The sequence below is a fragment of the Choloepus didactylus genome, chromosome 7 (assembly GCF_015220235.1).
Source record: "Choloepus didactylus isolate mChoDid1 chromosome 7, mChoDid1.pri, whole genome shotgun sequence".
Taxonomy (NCBI): domain Eukaryota; kingdom Metazoa; phylum Chordata; class Mammalia; order Pilosa; family Megalonychidae; genus Choloepus; species Choloepus didactylus.
Genome location: NC_051313.1, coordinates 110271091 through 110288132, shown reverse-complemented (window position 1 = coordinate 110288132; position 17042 = coordinate 110271091). Strand labels below are relative to the sequence as shown.

Genomic DNA, 17042 nt, shown 5'->3' with positions numbered 1-17042 from the left:
CCTTATTTACAAATGAGGAAACTGAGGCTCATAGAGATTAGAGAAGTTTCTCGAAGTCATATATGTAGAAAGTGGCAGAGATAGGGCTTGAACCTAGTTCGTCTGATTCTAGAACCCTTAACCTCTTTCCATGCTTCCTCTCTCTGCCTTGCTATAGTGACTTCCACTGTATTTTTCTCTTCTTGTTTCCATTTGGCCCTCCTATTGTTATTTCCCTTTTCCTCACCCCTGTGACTGCATATTCCTTTAGTGAGAGACTTTGCCTTATACTTCTTAACATCTCCCAAGACATCAGCTCAGGGTTGGGGGTTTGCTTGGTTGACTCCACATAATTTTCTCAACTTCAAGATGTAGTAGGGGAAACCCCCAGCTTCTATTTCATTGCCCAGTGTCTGCTGGGATGTGATCAAGATGGGCCAGCCCAGTCTGCATTCATGACCTTGCTTTTCCTTTTCTTATCTGTAACACATACCCTGATCTCATTCCAGTCGATCCTAAAGGAATGGGAGAAGACTCCTCTTAGCAGTTTCCTCCCTTGGCTGTCCACATCCCTCTCCTCCCGCCTCTCCTTACCTGAGACACAGAGCAGCAGCAACAGCAGCCGTGGCCACTCCCGGAGCCCTGTGCCCTCCATCCTATCCCCCTTCCAGGATCCACTGCCTACAGGCCATCCCAGGGCAAGAGTAGCTGCTACAGGATGTTGCTCCACAGGAACATCTTGTGAGAGGCTCTGCTGTCACCCTGCAATTGAGAAACCCTGAGGGAAACAGGATGGGAGGGACCAGCTAAGGAAAATGCACAAAGTGAAGAAAAGAGAGCCCACTGCCCTTGTGACATCTTCTTCCTGTCTCCATTACACCACAGCCTTGTGGGGAAAGGCCGGGTAGCTTCCTGTTCTCCACCAGGGCAAGTCTAGAATCCTTGGCTTCACTTTTAGGACCCATCCATTTGAGCTCTCACCTCTGCTCCACTCACTTCCTCAGGTCACCAGCATGGTCTCATCACTGGCCGCTGACCACTACACTCGCTGTCCCCTTATGAAGTTCTCCCTGTCTGGAATGACACCCTGCCTGTCCTTCAAGGCCAGTTGAGGCCCTCCTGATGACCAGCCTTCTTTAATCTTACTCTACACCAATAGTTCTCAAATATGGACCTGCGTTGAATCACTGAGGAACTTGGTAAATCCACAAATGCCTGGCCTCTATCCCCAGAGACTCTGATTTGGCAGGTCCAGGGAGGGATATAGGCATCTATATTTTAACAAGCAGCTCATGTAATTCTGAGGCAAGTGGTCAAAATAGACCATGCCCACAAAGCTCTCTATTAGGCCAGATGAGCCCTGGGGCATTTCTCAGACACTCTGACTGTGTGTGAGTTGTGTGCTCCCCTGAGCTACCCAGTCCAGGCGCAGGCTTGGAGACTATCGCAAGTAGAACAGTCCTAGCAGTAACTGCCACAGACTGACATCCTCTTGTGTGCTGGGTGCTTTACTTGGGTTACCTCATTTAATCCTATCAACTCTGGGAGGTTGTGGAATGGATGTTTGTCATCCTTAAGACTCTCCAGCACCAGTTGCCTTCTCTGTTTTGGGGAGATTCCCCATTGTGTGGGTCTTACTGGAATGCAGCTCTCTACTTCCCTTTCTATTAAGAATGGAGAAAATATTCCTTTTTCTCATTCTCCCTGGAAGCTGTGGTAGAGGCATATGATTTGACCTAGGTTTAGCCAAGTGCAATTCTACCCAGGATCCTGAAAATTAAGGGTATGATGCAAGATGTAGAGCCTGTTGGAGATGACACACACAGAGGCAATGGAAACATTTTGAGTCCAGCACAGTGAGTGACAGGAGGCTTCAAGTGTCCAGGAGCAGTGGCATCAGTGGCAGCATCATCAGACTGCCCCATGGATATAACCTTAGCTGTAGCCCCTGATGCCCATTGTCTCTTCGTTGCTGTCTCTCATAAACTTTGTGAACTACTGCTATCCTTCCAAAAATTCCTTTCCTAGCCAGAGTTGGATTTTGTTTGCATCAAGCAACATGACTGGTGTTAGTCTGCATGATTATGCCAATAAGGCAATAAGAAATATTGAGGCCACTCAATGTTGAGGTCACTCAACATCAGACATTCTGCAAGGGCATTGCAGAGCTGGGATTTAAACCCAGGTTTTGTTTGACCCCAAGGCCAGTGTGATTAACCACAGCACTGTTGTATCTGACAAGGTCCTAGCAGGAAACAGGTGACTCACTGAAACTGGGCAAATGAGGACATGAGTGAAGGTGTGGGCAAGGTTTGGGGAATCCAACTAGGTATGCTCTACCCTGAGGCTGGGAGCAGTGGTGAGCCATTACCACCTCTAGGCCTGAAGGGACAAGAGGATGGAACAGTTGCCAGAACTTGGAGATAGTAGCTGTTTAGCAAGGAGCGTGAGGATGGCCTTCAATAGAGGAATACAGCCATCCAGGCAGTGCCACCAGGAGGGAGCCTGGAGGAGAATATTCCTGGCCTCACTCTCTTCTCACTCTCTGCTCTCCTTTCAGTGGCACCCATTGGTTGAACCCAACCAGAATCTGGTGGGCAAGGGGGTCTGTCGATACAGCCCATATCAGTCAGGTTCCCAGGCACAGAGCAGGGTAGAAAAGGATGGAGGGGGCTTGCAGGTGCAATTGGGAAAGTATCCAGCACAACCATTGCACTTTGAATTTAGCATATATAATTTCTCAAGCAAGTTTAATATATTGGACTTAAATATCATTTAATCTGTAATTAAATTAAGCACACAAGCACATCAAATCATGCAGATGACTATTTCAGGATTAATGTAGGAATGTGTCAAGGTGTTTGGTAAGAAGCATGATGACTCCTTGAAACAAGGCCTCCCAAACAAGCTTGAGAACCATTAAGAGAGAACTGTGTGCTGTGATTCAGTAGGTCTGAAGGGGCCCCTAAGAATCTGGGTTCTAAACCATTGCTCCAGGAGATTCTGATACTGGTGGTTTCATGCAGCCCTGAAGCCTCTTCTAGACAGCATTTATGCTGCCTCGCTTGCCCTGGCCTTATTTGCCAACTTCACAAACTGGAAACTGCTAGAATGCAAGTCCCAGTGCAACAACCTCAGAATGCAAATGCTGAATGCTGTGCAGTCTATGCCCCTGAGGGGCTAAGTTCTTTTAGACAGGAAAATAGACGGGCTGAGATGAGTAGCTTCGGGATTGAGTGCTTCTCAGAGGACTCTCCCCAGAGCACCAGGATGGAATGAATCCCCAGCAGACATTTTCCACTGGGCTCACAAATGCAGGATCAGGAATGCTGTCTCTGAGGTCAGTGCTGTCCACCTGAGAGAGTGCAGAAGAGCAGTTCTCACAAGGAGGAGGGGAAAGTTGTGCTCATTGGAGGAAGATGTTTTTGTAGCATGAGATGGATTGTGCATGGTAAGGTGTGTTTCATCTTGGGAAATTTAGGGTAAATTGTCCTTGGCTATTGCTGAATTGGAATGGAAGGACCCACCATCCTTTTCCCATCCATGAGGCCCCTTCCTCTTTACAGCCAAAAGAGGTCTGTGGATAGGAAAAAATCTGTTGGAGTTTGCAAGACCCAGGTGGGCCTGGACTGCCGGCTCATGGTTAGAGGTAGGGTCTAGGGACAGCCTCAGAAGCCCAAATGGTTAGCTCTTGTCACCCCACCATCACTGCCCCTTGTGGGATACCAGGAAAAGATGTATTTAGATATAGGCTGAATTCCTGGTTATTCTATTCTCTAAGGTGCTTTCCCTTCAGAAAGGGAACTCTTTCATTTTACTTCTTGGCCAGTTAGCAGTGATTTTTTTACCTCATCACACACTTCCCTGATTTCAGGGGGTTGTTTTGAACATCCAGTGATAAAAGAGACCCCAGCACATCTGATAGTTTATCGACCCTATCCTATAACTCCAACCTCATCCCCCTGGTATTTCCCCAGAACACGACTTTCAGATTAGAAACCATATTTGGGTTCTCTTTCCCAAATAGGCACTTCTCATTGTGGTGTCTTGTCTCCTTGATCCATGGTTTTCAGCACCCCTTTCTGGGCGATCCACTCCAAAAAGGCCACAGATGAAGGGAGAGAGCCAGGTGCCCAATTTCTAGAGGAAAGGGAGGCTCCAGGGGCCAGGAGGGTAGGGTGTTTCTGTAGTGGGCACCCTGTCCAGGTCAGAGCAAGCTCTGATGAGCCCAGGCCAGGCCCAGATGCAGAACTATCAGCTGTGCCCTCTGCACCTCACACCCCCAAGATGGCGACACTGAAAGGCATTGACTCTGTCTTTATTTAAGGTAAACCCCAGGCCACTGGTGAAATGAAGAGCCTGGGCACATCTAGGGCTGTATCTTTTCTTTTCAGGGTGCAAAGCACACATCCGAGGCTACTGTGAAATGAGGGGAGGAAGCAGGACCAGGAAGGTGGGCTCCTGGACCTTGGAAATTATCTATGGGGACGGGTTCCAGGTATGTCCTTGTCCACCCTTCCCCCTCCCCCTTCCCCACTCATTTCCCCGCACAACTGCCAGATAAGGTGGATGGAGGTCAGAGGTCATGCTTGTGGGTTCGTGGGCCTAGGGTCCAGGTGACCTCTGGGTGACAACAAACAGGACAGTGAAGACGAGGCTCTTACTCAGGAGTCCACATCCACACAGCAGGACAGCGAGCCCTGGGAGCCTGGGGGAGAGAGGCAAGTTAATGCCGCTGCTGGCATTGATGCATCCGATCGCTTGCATGTTTCCTCTACAAAACTCCTCCGCGCCCCTTATCTCGCCTGCTTAGGTCCTTCGATCACCCGTCCCCATTCTGACTGGCTCTGAGAGGACAGGTGCCCCATTCCAGGAGACGCACCGTGAGAAAGGGCCAGGCTAGAAAGAGTGTGGGATGTGGAGCCAGGAAAGCTGGTTTCTGTTCTCAGCATTGAGACCAGCTTCCCAGGATACTCACCCACCTCTCTGGCCTCCGGCTCCTCATCCATGAATGGAGAAGAGCCCAATCCTAGTCACAACCTCATCAGGAAGGTTTATAGCTTTTAGCAAAATGATTTTTAAAGTACTGTGTAAAAGACAATAGAATGAGAAAGTAGAGCGACTGAGTGGGCAAATGAGGCACATCTAGACTCAGCAGAGACAGAAACAGATTATAACAAAGGTAACCTAAATATTTACAAGACAGGTGCAAAAAGAGAAAAGCCTACCAAATGAAATGCAAAGCCCAGCAATAGATCTAATATTATGCAAGAATTTAACATCTAACGAAATAGGCGGTGCAATTGAGGAAGGCAAGTTTATTTAGCAGGTAGTCTTGTGCTATCTGGATAGCAATGTGAAGAAAAATTCTTTTCTGAAATTTATACTATATAGCAAAACTAAAATTTTAAATAAAATTTTTTAAAAATCATAGAAAAGCCACCAGAAAATAGAAGCAAGCACAATTAAGTAATAAAGCAGAACAATAATGTCTAAAAAGATGCATTTGCCTACACAAAACCAAGGACTGAGACTGAGGGAGTCAAGTACCCCAGCTCCCTCGCCCCTGTTGGGGATGACCCACTGGGTGGCCAGAGCCGCCCTACAGGACTGAGCCAGCCACCCCCATGGGACTTGGCTGGACGTGGTGCCCTTGCTTGGCTCCCTTCCCTTCCTGATCCCACTCCGCTACCAGTGTTGACTGGGAACACCTCCTAAAACATTTGCACAAGAATTTCTTCTCAGGGCCTGTTTCCGGGGAACCCACCCGAGACAGGGTGACTCACCACCCCAGGTGGCTTCTCAGCCCTCCCATCACCTGAGCACACGATGTCCTGTGTTACATTCCCCTTCTTCACACAGCTAGAGTGGCTAATGTTTTCCTGCCTGGCCTCTGACTGATAAAGTAGTTCACATGAAGTTAGTAGGTAAAGAGTTTACAAGGGCTCTATTAGGAATGTGGACAAAAAGTATGTACCCTCAATTTTCATATTGGAAAATAAAAGTAGTAAAAGGAGAAAAATGTTCACTTTCACTAGATCATTCATTTTTTTTTTCCATAAGTATTTAGTGAGCACATACTAAGTACAAGGAACTTAGTCTAGGGGGAGTGAAATAACAGCAAGGGGAAAGGGCACTCCTGCCACCTGCATAGGCCTCACAGTCCACGGCAAAAGAGAAAGTAAAACAGGTACCCCTTCACCTCTGTTGTAGCAGGAATATTTTTAAAATGCTAAAGCCATGTAGGCAGGCCTGCAGCAACACTGCTTCATTATGCATTACAGATCACACTGCAAATTGTTTTCCAGTCTTTTGGAAGATCATTTGGCAATATGTGTACAGAAGGATATAAACATTCAAATTCCCTTACATTCCTGGGGATTTAATTTGAATAAACCATTTAAACGAAGAAAAAGACATCTGAAGGAATATGCTCATCTCAGTCATTAATCCTATAAATGGAAAAATGAAACTAAAAACTGAGTACAATTTCAATGTCTAAAAGCAGGCAAATAATTGCTTAAATTATGGCTTTTCCAATGGACAGAAAAGTACGCATTTATTAAAATTATAATTATGAAGACTAGGTAGCAACATCAAAGAATAGTTTTAGCAGGAAAGACTTTTTAATTATAATTACACCTATGTTAAAATATGTATAAACATGAATAAAGACTAGAAGAGAATATGGAGGAAGAAATGATATATTATATTGGTGGGGATATAGAAAATTGGGGGAATGAGAGAAGAATATGGAAGAAATTTTTTTCTCTGTTAATTCAATATTTAATGATAAACATACTTTAAGATAAATTAACACAATGCTAATCTATAAAGGGGTGTGTACATGCTAATTTAGTGGTTCTTACTCACTCTGTCTGCACATTACAATGTCCTGGAGATCTTTTTTAAAATACTGAAGGCCAGGCCTCACCCCCAGAAATTTTTTATTCGATCATTCTGCAGTAGGGCCCATATATATGTATTCTAGACAAAACAACTCAAAACAGCAAATACCCTGGGGAAGCTCTATTACTACCTGTCAGCAGGTAGTACTGCTGACAGCTGTTGGGCTAGACTCTCTCTTCCAGCTCTGGTTTTCTAACTGTATCGATTAGAGAGGGTCCCTGACTTGCCCAAAGTCACATAGCCAGCTGGTCTGTCTGGCACTAGAATCTAAGGTCCGTCACTCAGGGTCTCAGGGTGCTCTTTCCACTATGCCATTAGGTTCCTGGGGTTGGCTGAGGTCCACTGACACCAAGCAAAGATTCCCTCTCCCTCCCCCTACTACTCTGGTATGCAAGGAAAGAAGGACAGTGAGCTGGGGAGAGTGGTGGCCTGTCCGTGAGCCTCCTCCTCCCTCCATCACCAGCCCCGGACAGAGGTGGACTCACATCTGCTTCTGCCCGCCACCCTAACCGCTCCCTCACTCCACCTTCCTCTCAGCACAGGAAACAAAGGGCTCAGGACTAGGAAACAAAGGGCTCTGTGTTCCATCCAGGATCCCAGGGTCCTGGAAACCCTACCTGCTGATGCCCCGCACATTTGTGAGGTTGGCTGTGGGGCCAGGAGTGGAGACGTGGAAGGCAGTCGATTTGAGCGGGGGTTGCGCCACAGTCCTGGGCATGGTGCGCTGGGCTTTCGTGGTGGGACGACGAACGGTGGTAACCTGAGCCAAATTCTGGGTAGGATTCTTGCCTGAAGCAGGGGTACCTGAAGGATCTGCAAGAAGGCACATTATAGGGGAAACATCAACCCTCAGGCCAAGCAGAGGCAAGCAGGGTAGAGGTAGGGATGGCAGAAGTACCCACACATGGTCAGTGGGGTGGAGAATGCTGTGTCCAACCCCCAAGAGCGACCTTGATGACTCAGCTCCAATCTTTCCATCCTCAGGAAACCTTCCTGGGCACCTCTGGCACATCAACACCATCCCCTTCCCGGCCTCAAGAAGAACAGCTCTTTCTCTTCCAACTAGAAGTTTCATTCCATGTATCTTTGGGAGAGGAAGCAGCTGAACTGTATTCTATTTGTAATGCAAATGTGACTGTAACACCAGCAAGGACATTTCTGTTTAAAAGAATGGACCTCATACCCCCAACCCACTAGACTAAACTTCAAGACAGGAGCATTGTCTTGATCATCATTGTAACTCAAGCACGAGCAAGTGTCTGGTATCTAGTAGATCCTCAAACAATGTGATGGATAGATGAATGGAAGGATGGATATGTGGATAGATGGATGGATGAATTAGTGGTTGAGTACATGGGTGGATTTTTGGGAGGCAGATAGGGAGATAACAGATGAATGGATGAATGGATGGATAGATGGATAGACGATAGGGTAAATGGAGCAAGTAAGAAAATGAAGATGACCATTTCAGGAAGCAGAGTTTTCTTTTGCTAGGACCAAGGAAATAGCATGGGTTGGTCTGAGTCAGAGAAAGGAAGGAACAAAAGGAGGAAGGGAAGAAGGAAGGAAGGAAGGAAGGAAGGAGAAAAGAGAGGAATTTTCAGGCTAATGTCATTGCAAATGTACTTGCCTGCTTTCTTCACCCATCCATATGTCCCTACCTTCTCCAAGAATCGTTCCCTGACTACCCTACCTTATACCATCCATTCAACCTTGCATTCACCTGTACCTGTGGTTAATTGCTTTGCAAGCTATCTTTTATTAATTTATTGCAAATTCTCACTCAGCCTGGCTCTCCCCACCCTCTCTGCCCAACCACAGATCACTCACCCTTGGTCACCACCAGGCGGACAGGGTGGAACAGGAGGATGGGGTCCCTGGAAGGTTGATAGATCACACACCTATACAGTCCCGAGTCCTCTACTTGAAGGTTGGCCATTCGGACATACAGGATGGAATCCTCAGGGATGTCTTCTAACATGTACCTCCCTCTCTGGACTCGACTGGTGTCTCCTGAGGTATTCTCTGTGACTACAAGCGTCTGGGGCTCTGCCCCATTCTGCAGCCTCTGCCAAGCCTTCTGGCTGTATAAGTATATCTGTCTGCTGAAGGGACAACTTACGTTCAGTGTCTGTCCCTCCGTTAGGACATACTCTACTTCATTTGCTTGAATTGCAGCTTGGAGTTCTGTGAGCAGGAAATAAGAGTAAGGCTCTGTGAGGAATGACTTTCTTCTCTTTAAAATAAACAAATAAATAAATAAATAAAAATAAAAAGAGCAACCACCCATTTTTCTTGTCCAACCACCCATTTTCTGATGAGGTCCTTTTCCTGTAAGCCACAACTAGAACCCAGTTCTTTCCACTCTGAGTAGTTTTTGTTAGTTTGTTTAACTACAAGAGCTAGACTGTACATGGTCCAAGCAAATCAAAATTTTATAAATGATCATTTTGAGAGGAAAAAAAGATTGCCTGACTGGGAGACAGAACACAGGATAGGTGTGCTTAGACCATGAGTGACTGGAGAATGATGGGAGGGAAAGAGTATTGAGAGATTTGTACAGGGTGAAGAAAGGATGTGAAGACTTCATACTAGCAGAGAGTGATACCCACAACAGCTTCAGAAACTTCAAGTCACGGGAAAGAGATCAGTTGAAGAGCTCTTGAAAAACAGTGAGGATGCCATCTTGAGGGAATGGTTTTTTGCTTTGGTTCCCTCCAAGTTTTGAGTATTATAGCATGTAAGGGAGTGATTGCAGTGGTTCTCAACTGGAAGCAATTTTTGTCCCCCTGGGGACATTGGGCAATGTCTGGAGACATTTTGGTTATCATAACTCAGGGAGAAGTGCTACTGGCATCTAGTGGGTAGAGACCAGAGATGCTACTAAACATCCTACAATGCACAGGATAGGACCTGAGAACAAAGAATTATCCCACCCAAATGTATAGTGCTAAGGTCAAGAAACCCTGAGTTATAGAGACAATATTAGCTTCAATCAGACTCTTGGAGATTGAACTGGGATAACAATCACCTAGAATTGGGAATGATCTTCTAGTCTGGTCCAAGGGCACCTTGCTGATAGGGGAGTCAAGTAGAGTGGAAGAAAGATCCAGGTCTGGGTATTCAGAGGACCCAACTGGCTCTAAAACTAAACTTGTATACGACCACAGGCTGGGTACCTCCCTCCATGGGACACCCAATAAAAGGCTGGACAGCAGTGCCAGGTAAAACTGTGGGGTCAGGCTTCCACTACTTCCAACCACCACTACTATTTACACGACTACTGCACACACACATTTTAATCCTTGGGTAGTAGCTCTAGGGATGCCTCTTTGGTGGCATAGCCCACCTGCATGCCCAGCCCCTCAACCTCACTGTGGAGAGAACTACCTCACAGACTTCTGAAGATTTTTAAGGTGAAACCAGACTTGCAACCTACTTCTCCTGAGACCAGATTTCAGTTTCTAGGGAAGCCTTGAACATGGGGCTTCCTGGATGATTCCCATGAGTTCTGGTCAGGAATGCCCCTCCAAGAGAAGGGTGAGCAGAGGCTGGGTGTTATCTTTCAACCAACTGTGGTTCACTTGCTCATTCATTCATCAATCAAGCTGTGCCTAGAGCCTACACTGTGCCAGATGCTGGGCTGGGCTCTGTAAGTGCTCACCATCAAAGCCCTGACCTCTTAAATTAACATTACTAATAATTCTCCATCATTTTCCAGCTCCTCCTGCGAGGAAGAGGGGAGGTTGGAGTTACTGAAGACTCAATTTGTTTGCAAACTTGCCTGTCTCTTTTGAAAGGAGACAATAAGGCTGAAGGGCCATCTGTGCACCATTCCCTATGATATATTAATAAAAAATAATAACAAATACTGTTTATTGTGCACTGTGTGCTAAGGCCTTAAAATGCTATCTCATTTAATCCTCATAACTCTCTAAAGCTGACATTGTTGTTATTGTCACTTCACAGAGAAGAAAACTCAGTCATAGAGAAGTTAAGTGACTTGCCCAAGGTTCATTGTAGAAAGTGATGGCAGCAGGATTCAAGCCTGAGTGGTCCAACTCCAGAATCATGTCTAAATCTCTTAGCTCAATTATCCAACTCTGATCTGGGATGCAGGATACAGTAGCTTGCAGGAGTTTTAAGTCAATTCCTAACCTAGCCGAACAGGACACAATGAAATGTATACCACTAGTTTTCTCTCACACAGTACACAATCTTCAACCCTCCATCTTCTCCCAGTTCTCCTTCGGAAGAACACAAATAATACACAAGGAAATGCACTGGTCCATGAGAGCCTAACTCCCATCTGCCCACCAGGGTTATCACTCCAGCTCCAAGGAGACCCAAAGCTACATTTTTGTGCAGACTCTGAGAGCCAGTTATTCATGACCTTGCTCAAAGTAGTGGGTTCCGGAGAGAATAACCCCTGTCTCCCGTGTCTTTCCAAGGCAAGCATTGCTTTTAACTTATAGTTGACATTTTCTCTCTCCTTTTATTTTTCCCAAGTTATTCACAAGGATTGGGAGGAGGGACTAAAGCCCTGAATGCTTCCATTTTTAGTGAAGGTGTAAACAGAGATGATTATAAGAGGGAGCAAAATAAAGGCAAGGGAAAGGGCCAGCTCCACAGAGCCTGAGAGGTAGTGCCTTACACCCCTGAATGCAATGGAGAACTGGGATTATAAGCTCCATGAACATGGAGACCAGGCCTATTTTGTTCACTTCTGTGTCTTCAGCAGTACCATATTTCCTGGCCTATAGAGGCCCCTGGGAAATGTTTGTTGACTGAATTATGTCTTTCGGGTCTAATAGAGTGTCAATATCAAAACACCATGATGGAATATAAACATTTCAATGTTAAATATAATCATTTTAAATCATGCCAAGTTTAGATTTACTCTATCATTTTCCCAGCTGGGGCTTTGTGTGTCTCTGACAACATCAAAATTACAGAAGTCCTGTTTCCCTAACTTGCCCCTTCTTTTATTTCTGTTCTCAGGCCCTCTATGTTCTCCTGACCCTGCTAAATTTGGGTAGAGAAGCCCAAACTGGTATAACTACTTGTTGGCTCCATCTTGGGTAGCCATGTCCCCTGGAGCTTCAAAAGAAATGGGAAATCCTTCTAATGGGGGGCTCCCCTTAAGTCCTGGACCAGAGACTTCACCTGCTCACACCTCTTCTTGCCTTACCTGAGACGGAGAGTATCCAGAGCAGTGCCCAGAGTCTGGCTTTTCTCATCCTGCATGTGCACCAACTCCAACTGCTGCCGTGGGCTCCTTGGAGACACTCTAACCCAGAGGCTCCGGAAAGTTGCCTAACAGGCCATGACGCCATTACCGCAAGATCCAGAGGGCTGAGACTTCCTGGCCTGATGCCAGGGAGCACCCAGGAGGTGATACTCTGTTTTCAGTACTGGTTGCTCTGGCTACAGCCAGCAATGACCAAGAATGCAGGAATCCAGAGATAAGAGCTTCAGTCTCAATTAAGTTTCTCTGAACTCCAGTTTCCTCTTCTCTGGGAATAATGATACTTAGGTCATCAATCTCATGAATCTTGGTGAGAATAATACTTTTGTGTAAAGAGAAGGAAGGTGCTTATTGTAAGTAGGACCTTTTGATTAAGTTAGTTCAGTTAAGGCATGGCCCAAGGTGGCTCTTCATCTTCTTAATGGAGTCCTTTATAAACAGGATGAATACAGAAGAGAGAAAGCCAAGGAAGCAAGATGCTGAAAGCGATGAAACCCAGAAGAGAAGGGAAGACCAGCAGATGCCGCCATGTGCTCGCCATGTGACAGAGGAGCTGGCAGCTGGTATTCAGGAAGAAGGCATTGTTTTGATGATGCCTTGATTTGGACATTTTCACAGCCTCAGAACTGTAAGTTTACCCATAGTTAAAAGACAACGCATTTCATGGTATCTGCTTGAGCAGCTTAGCAAACTAAAACACCTTCTAAAACTATTATTATTTTTCTTTTCCATTAGATCTACAATCCGTCTGGATTTCATTTTTGAATACAGTGTGAGGGAGGGTTGAAAATACTTTCTCTTCCATATATAAATATCCAGTTGACATATATTGAAAAGACAATTGCTTTCCAACTTCATAGAAGTGTCACTGTTGTCATAAATTAGGGTATCATATGTTTTTCTGTGCTGCTGGAATCTATATTTTGTTCCATTATTATACCAGAATCACTCTGTTTTAGTTACTATAGATTTATATTAGAATTTGATTTCTGGCACTATAATTCTCCTAGTTTTGTTCTTCTGTTTTAAGATTACCATGCCTTTTCTTGGCATTTTGCAAATTCATGATTTTATCATCTGTTTATCAACTTTGGTAGAAAGAAAGTCTGCTGATATTTTGATCATTGTTGCTAATATAGAGATAAATTTGGGGAAAACTGACCCCTTTACAATAGTGAGTCTTCCAAACCATAAATGTAGTATATCACTCCATTTATTTCAGTCTTCATTAATTTCTTTCAATAATATTTTGGAGTTTTCAGTATGAAGACCTTACAAAACTTCTTTTTAATTATTCCTAGATATTTGACCATTTTTATTGCTTTGCAAATTGTATCACTTCTTAAATTTCCAATGCTGTTGTCCTATTGCTGCTAGAAAAAAGATTGATTCATTTTTCATAATGAAAAAAAAGTTAGGTGCTAATATTATCGGGAGAATGAGGCCTCTTTGCTCTGCTGTAAATCCCTCTCCCTTCCCATCCTGCTCAGTGTAGAGTGTCCAAGGCACAGAGGGGCAGGGTGGGATAATGAAACCTCATTTCAGGGTTTTAGTGTAAACTGAATGAAGTTATCTCTGCACCCTGTCACCTGAAGCCCATCTCCTCTTCCTCCCCAGGATGACCCACAGGCTACACTTCCCTCAACCTTCCATCACAGGCATTGCCTGGGGAGCTCACCGAGGTGTAGTTACCCTCAGAAATGACCTGAGGGGACAGTGTCACCCTTAGGCAGGAGCAGACTTAGATAAAAAAGAAAACAGGGTGTATAGGACAAGACAGCACTGAAAGAAGAAAAACCCAGTGGCTTCCACACTAGAAGCAATAAAAGGCAAATTTGACAATGCAAAAATCAAATCAATAATGGAAATACTCCCAGATGTGAAATGAATAAGGACGTTTTGAACAACTTGGAATGTAGAAGGACAAGTCATGGAAATCCAACCTACAAATAATCTACAAGTCAAAGGCATTCTTGAAGAATAAAATGAAACTGAATCATAAACCATAAAAATTTTGTCAAAAAAAAAACTTTACAGATCTGCAAAGAAAACCATAATTGGAGGTTGAGAAGATTCAACATGATCAAGGGGGAAAAAATCATGACATTGTATCAAGAATAAGAATTTTCCAGGCAAAATTTTTAATTTTTAAATAAAATGATTCCTGCTGGCAAACAAACAAACAGACTTGGTTCCTTCAAAAGATTTTAAATAAACAGGACTGAGATTTCTTCTTTGCAATAACAAATGCCAAAGACAGCAGAACGATGTATAAAGAGCTTTGGGGGAACAAAGTTAGACTCTAGAATTTTATCCCCAAACTGACTGCTGTTCAAGTTTGAAGACAACTAAAAGGTACTATCGTATCTGCAAATAAGAGGTTTTTTTTTAATCTTCTAAGATTACCTTTAACTTTTTAAATTAAAATAGTTCAATGTTGCAGATTTATAAAATATAGAAAAAATAGAAATTTAAATCATATTACTAAACCCTGAAAAGATCACTGTAGTTAAGATTTTACCAAAAAGTTCCTTCTAATCTTTGTTCTATGCATACTGTCGGAAACCAGGCTTCAGACTGTGTTTGTACTGAAACCTGCTGGAGTCACTGTTTGTCGTAGTCATTTGGTCAGCAAGAAAGGGAAGTGGACGAAGCCGTTTTGAAATTTTCCGATAAAGAGGAACCTACATGCTTTTTGTAGTGATGAGTCAGATTAAGACAGTTCATTTAAGTGAATGATTTCCATTTCTTACAGCATACATATTACACATTTAAATGAATAATGCATTTACCAATTTTTTATGTTGTCACATATTTCGCGTTGAGGGCCAAATTTCTGGAAGATTAAGAGGGAACTTGGAATTAAATGGCCCACAAAGGACTTCTAATTAGATTTGAATAGCACAGGAAGCTGATTGCTCCTTTCCACTATCCAGCCTAGAAAGAAGCACATGCATGCACTTAAATTTGAATAAAATCTTTCTCCACCTGTATGGTGTCTTTGTGTACTTTGGGTAAGCAAAATACAAATATTCTCTAATCCACTGTCCCTTATTTTTCTGAAGAGTTCAATGACCAGTCCAGATTTTAAATTCTCAAACTGCTTCTCTATTTTCTCTTAAGGTTTCTCATTAAATAGCCTGAGGTTTGTGACCGCTGGTTTCTTTTAATTTTTTAAAAAAAATTTTTATTGTAGTAATATATATACAACTCAAAATTTCTCGTTTTTACCACTTTCAAGTATACAATTCAGTGGTATTAAGTTCACAATATTGTGCTACCATCACCAATGCGCATTACCCAAACTTACACATCACCTCACACAGAAGCTCTGTACCCATTAAGCAGTAACTTCCCATTCTCTTCATCCCCAAGGCCCTGGTAACCTGGAATCTACTATCTGTCTCTATGAATTTGCTTATTCTAGGTATTTCATATAAGCAAGATCATACAATATTTGCCTTTTTATACCTTGCTTATTTCACTAAACATGATGTCTTCAGGGTTCACTGGGTGAGTCAAAAATTCTATTTCCAGGCTCGCTACTTTGGTGGGCTCCTTTAGCACCATGAGGATTTATTTTTAGGATCCCGTTAAGCTTTTTGTATTTCTTTATTTGTCAAATATTATCTTCAGTACTATTTTGAAAGCCTGTACAAATTTTAATCTGTTTTTCTTCTTCTTCTTCCTCTTCTTCTTCCTCTTCTTCCTCTTCTTCCTCTTCTTCTTCTTCTTCTTCTTTCTTCTTCTTCAGTAGATCCCAAGTCAATAGATCCCAGTCTTCACTAGGGGGTAAGTTAGCAGTTTCTTCCTTAAACTTGATTGGTTAATTGTGCACCCATTCTAACCTACCTAGAATGTATGTACGACATTTTGCAACAAGGAGATTGAGTACATCTTCTTTTCTGACTCAAAGGAGAGGGTCCCATGAGGCTGGGACCCAGACCCCTGAGGAAGGGACATGGGCTCGTACTGGTGTCTCTAAGGAGGCCGGTTCTGGGGGTGGGAAAAATGGCAAACCAGAACCCACAGCTGCTACTGGAACCAACTGGAACCAACCAAACTCACAGTGTGAGAAAGAGATTAAGTTTAGCTTTCACACAGGGTGGAGACGACTCTGGGGGGATGGCAAAGGGTCAAGAAGCCAAGCCATAGTCAGCAGCCAGTCCTCCTGTTTATCCACACACTGTCCTTGCAAGGTAAAGACTTGGGGGTAGAGCCTCCTAAAATAGTCTCATAATTTGTTACCAACTGGCTCTGCAGTTAAAGAGCAAAGGAAAGAGGCCACTTAAGCATAGGAGCAGTGTCAGTGCCTTGTATGGGCATAACCGTTACAGTCGGGGTGGAGACTTGTTTCAAGTGTTTCTTATTTCAAATGTTTCAAATTTGCGCAGATTAGTTAGGCCTGTCGAGTAGACTGTAACCTCTGGAGTATCCAGCCAATGGAGAAACGGGAGAGACTTGTGTGTTAGGCTTAGGGAATAAAGCGTGCTATGTTCTATTGTTCGGCACACCAGCCACCAGAGTTTGGTTGCATGCCCGTTCTTGCAAGATCATGCATAAATTTCTTTTCTTCTCCACAACCAGGTGAGCATTTATTCCTTTTAGGTATAGTGTTTGTTTCTTACAACAGGACCAGGAGGCAATCAGGAAGAAGTACATCCTGTCTCCTCCACCAGCCCTCCAGTCTCCCTCCAGGGCCGCTTGACAGAGTCCAGCTGGGAAGCATCTGGCAAAGGAGAAACATGGTTTCAGAGTCCCAGCTCAAAACAGGATGGAGCAGTGTTAATGGGAGACAACAGCCGACCCACCAGCTCACTCGCACAATCAATACACAAACACTCCACTTGTGGAACTTGAACTTTTAAGAGCCTTGCCCACTGTAACCACATCAGCCTTTGAGCAT

General features: G+C 44.1%; 2 protein-coding genes and 1 long non-coding RNA gene across 6 annotated transcripts in view; 1 reads left to right on the top strand and 2 right to left on the bottom strand.

The window, feature by feature from the left end:
- The window catches only part of LOC119539699 (triggering receptor expressed on myeloid cells 3-like), a 32333-nt gene extending 31628 nt beyond the window's left edge, over positions 1 to 705 (bottom strand). For 2 of the 3 annotated variants that reach the window (XM_037843410.1, XM_037843411.1), the window contains exon 1: positions 574 to 705. In XM_037843410.1, the coding sequence (XP_037699338.1) occupies positions 574 to 634 (61 nt within the window). In that variant the 5' untranslated portion in view covers positions 635 to 705. The remainder of the gene's footprint in view (positions 1 to 573) is intronic. The other variant, XM_037843408.1, reaches the window with a different exon arrangement.
- TREM1 (triggering receptor expressed on myeloid cells 1) lies at positions 637 to 12392 on the bottom strand. 2 transcript variants are annotated; one of them, XM_037843407.1, is made up of 4 exons: positions 12080 to 12392; positions 8719 to 9075; positions 7506 to 7701; positions 637 to 757 (listed from the first exon to the last, which is right to left on the bottom strand). In XM_037843407.1, exons 1-4 carry the CDS (start codon positions 12222 to 12224, stop codon positions 691 to 693), a joined length of 765 nt encoding a protein of 254 aa, XP_037699335.1. In that variant the 5' UTR covers positions 12225 to 12392; the 3' UTR covers positions 637 to 690. The 2 variants fall into 2 exon arrangements, with proteins under 2 accessions (XP_037699335.1, XP_037699334.1); XM_037843406.1 differs by lacking the exon at positions 637 to 757 and adding an exon at positions 4282 to 4687 and having other exon boundaries at positions 12080 to 12384.
- Positions 12329 to 15145, top strand: LOC119539701. Its single transcript, XR_005217920.1, has 3 exons — positions 12329 to 12446; positions 12578 to 12764; positions 13754 to 15145. It is a non-coding gene; the product is annotated as an uncharacterized LOC119539701 (long non-coding RNA).
- The last annotated feature ends 1897 nt before the right edge of the window (positions 15146 to 17042 follow it).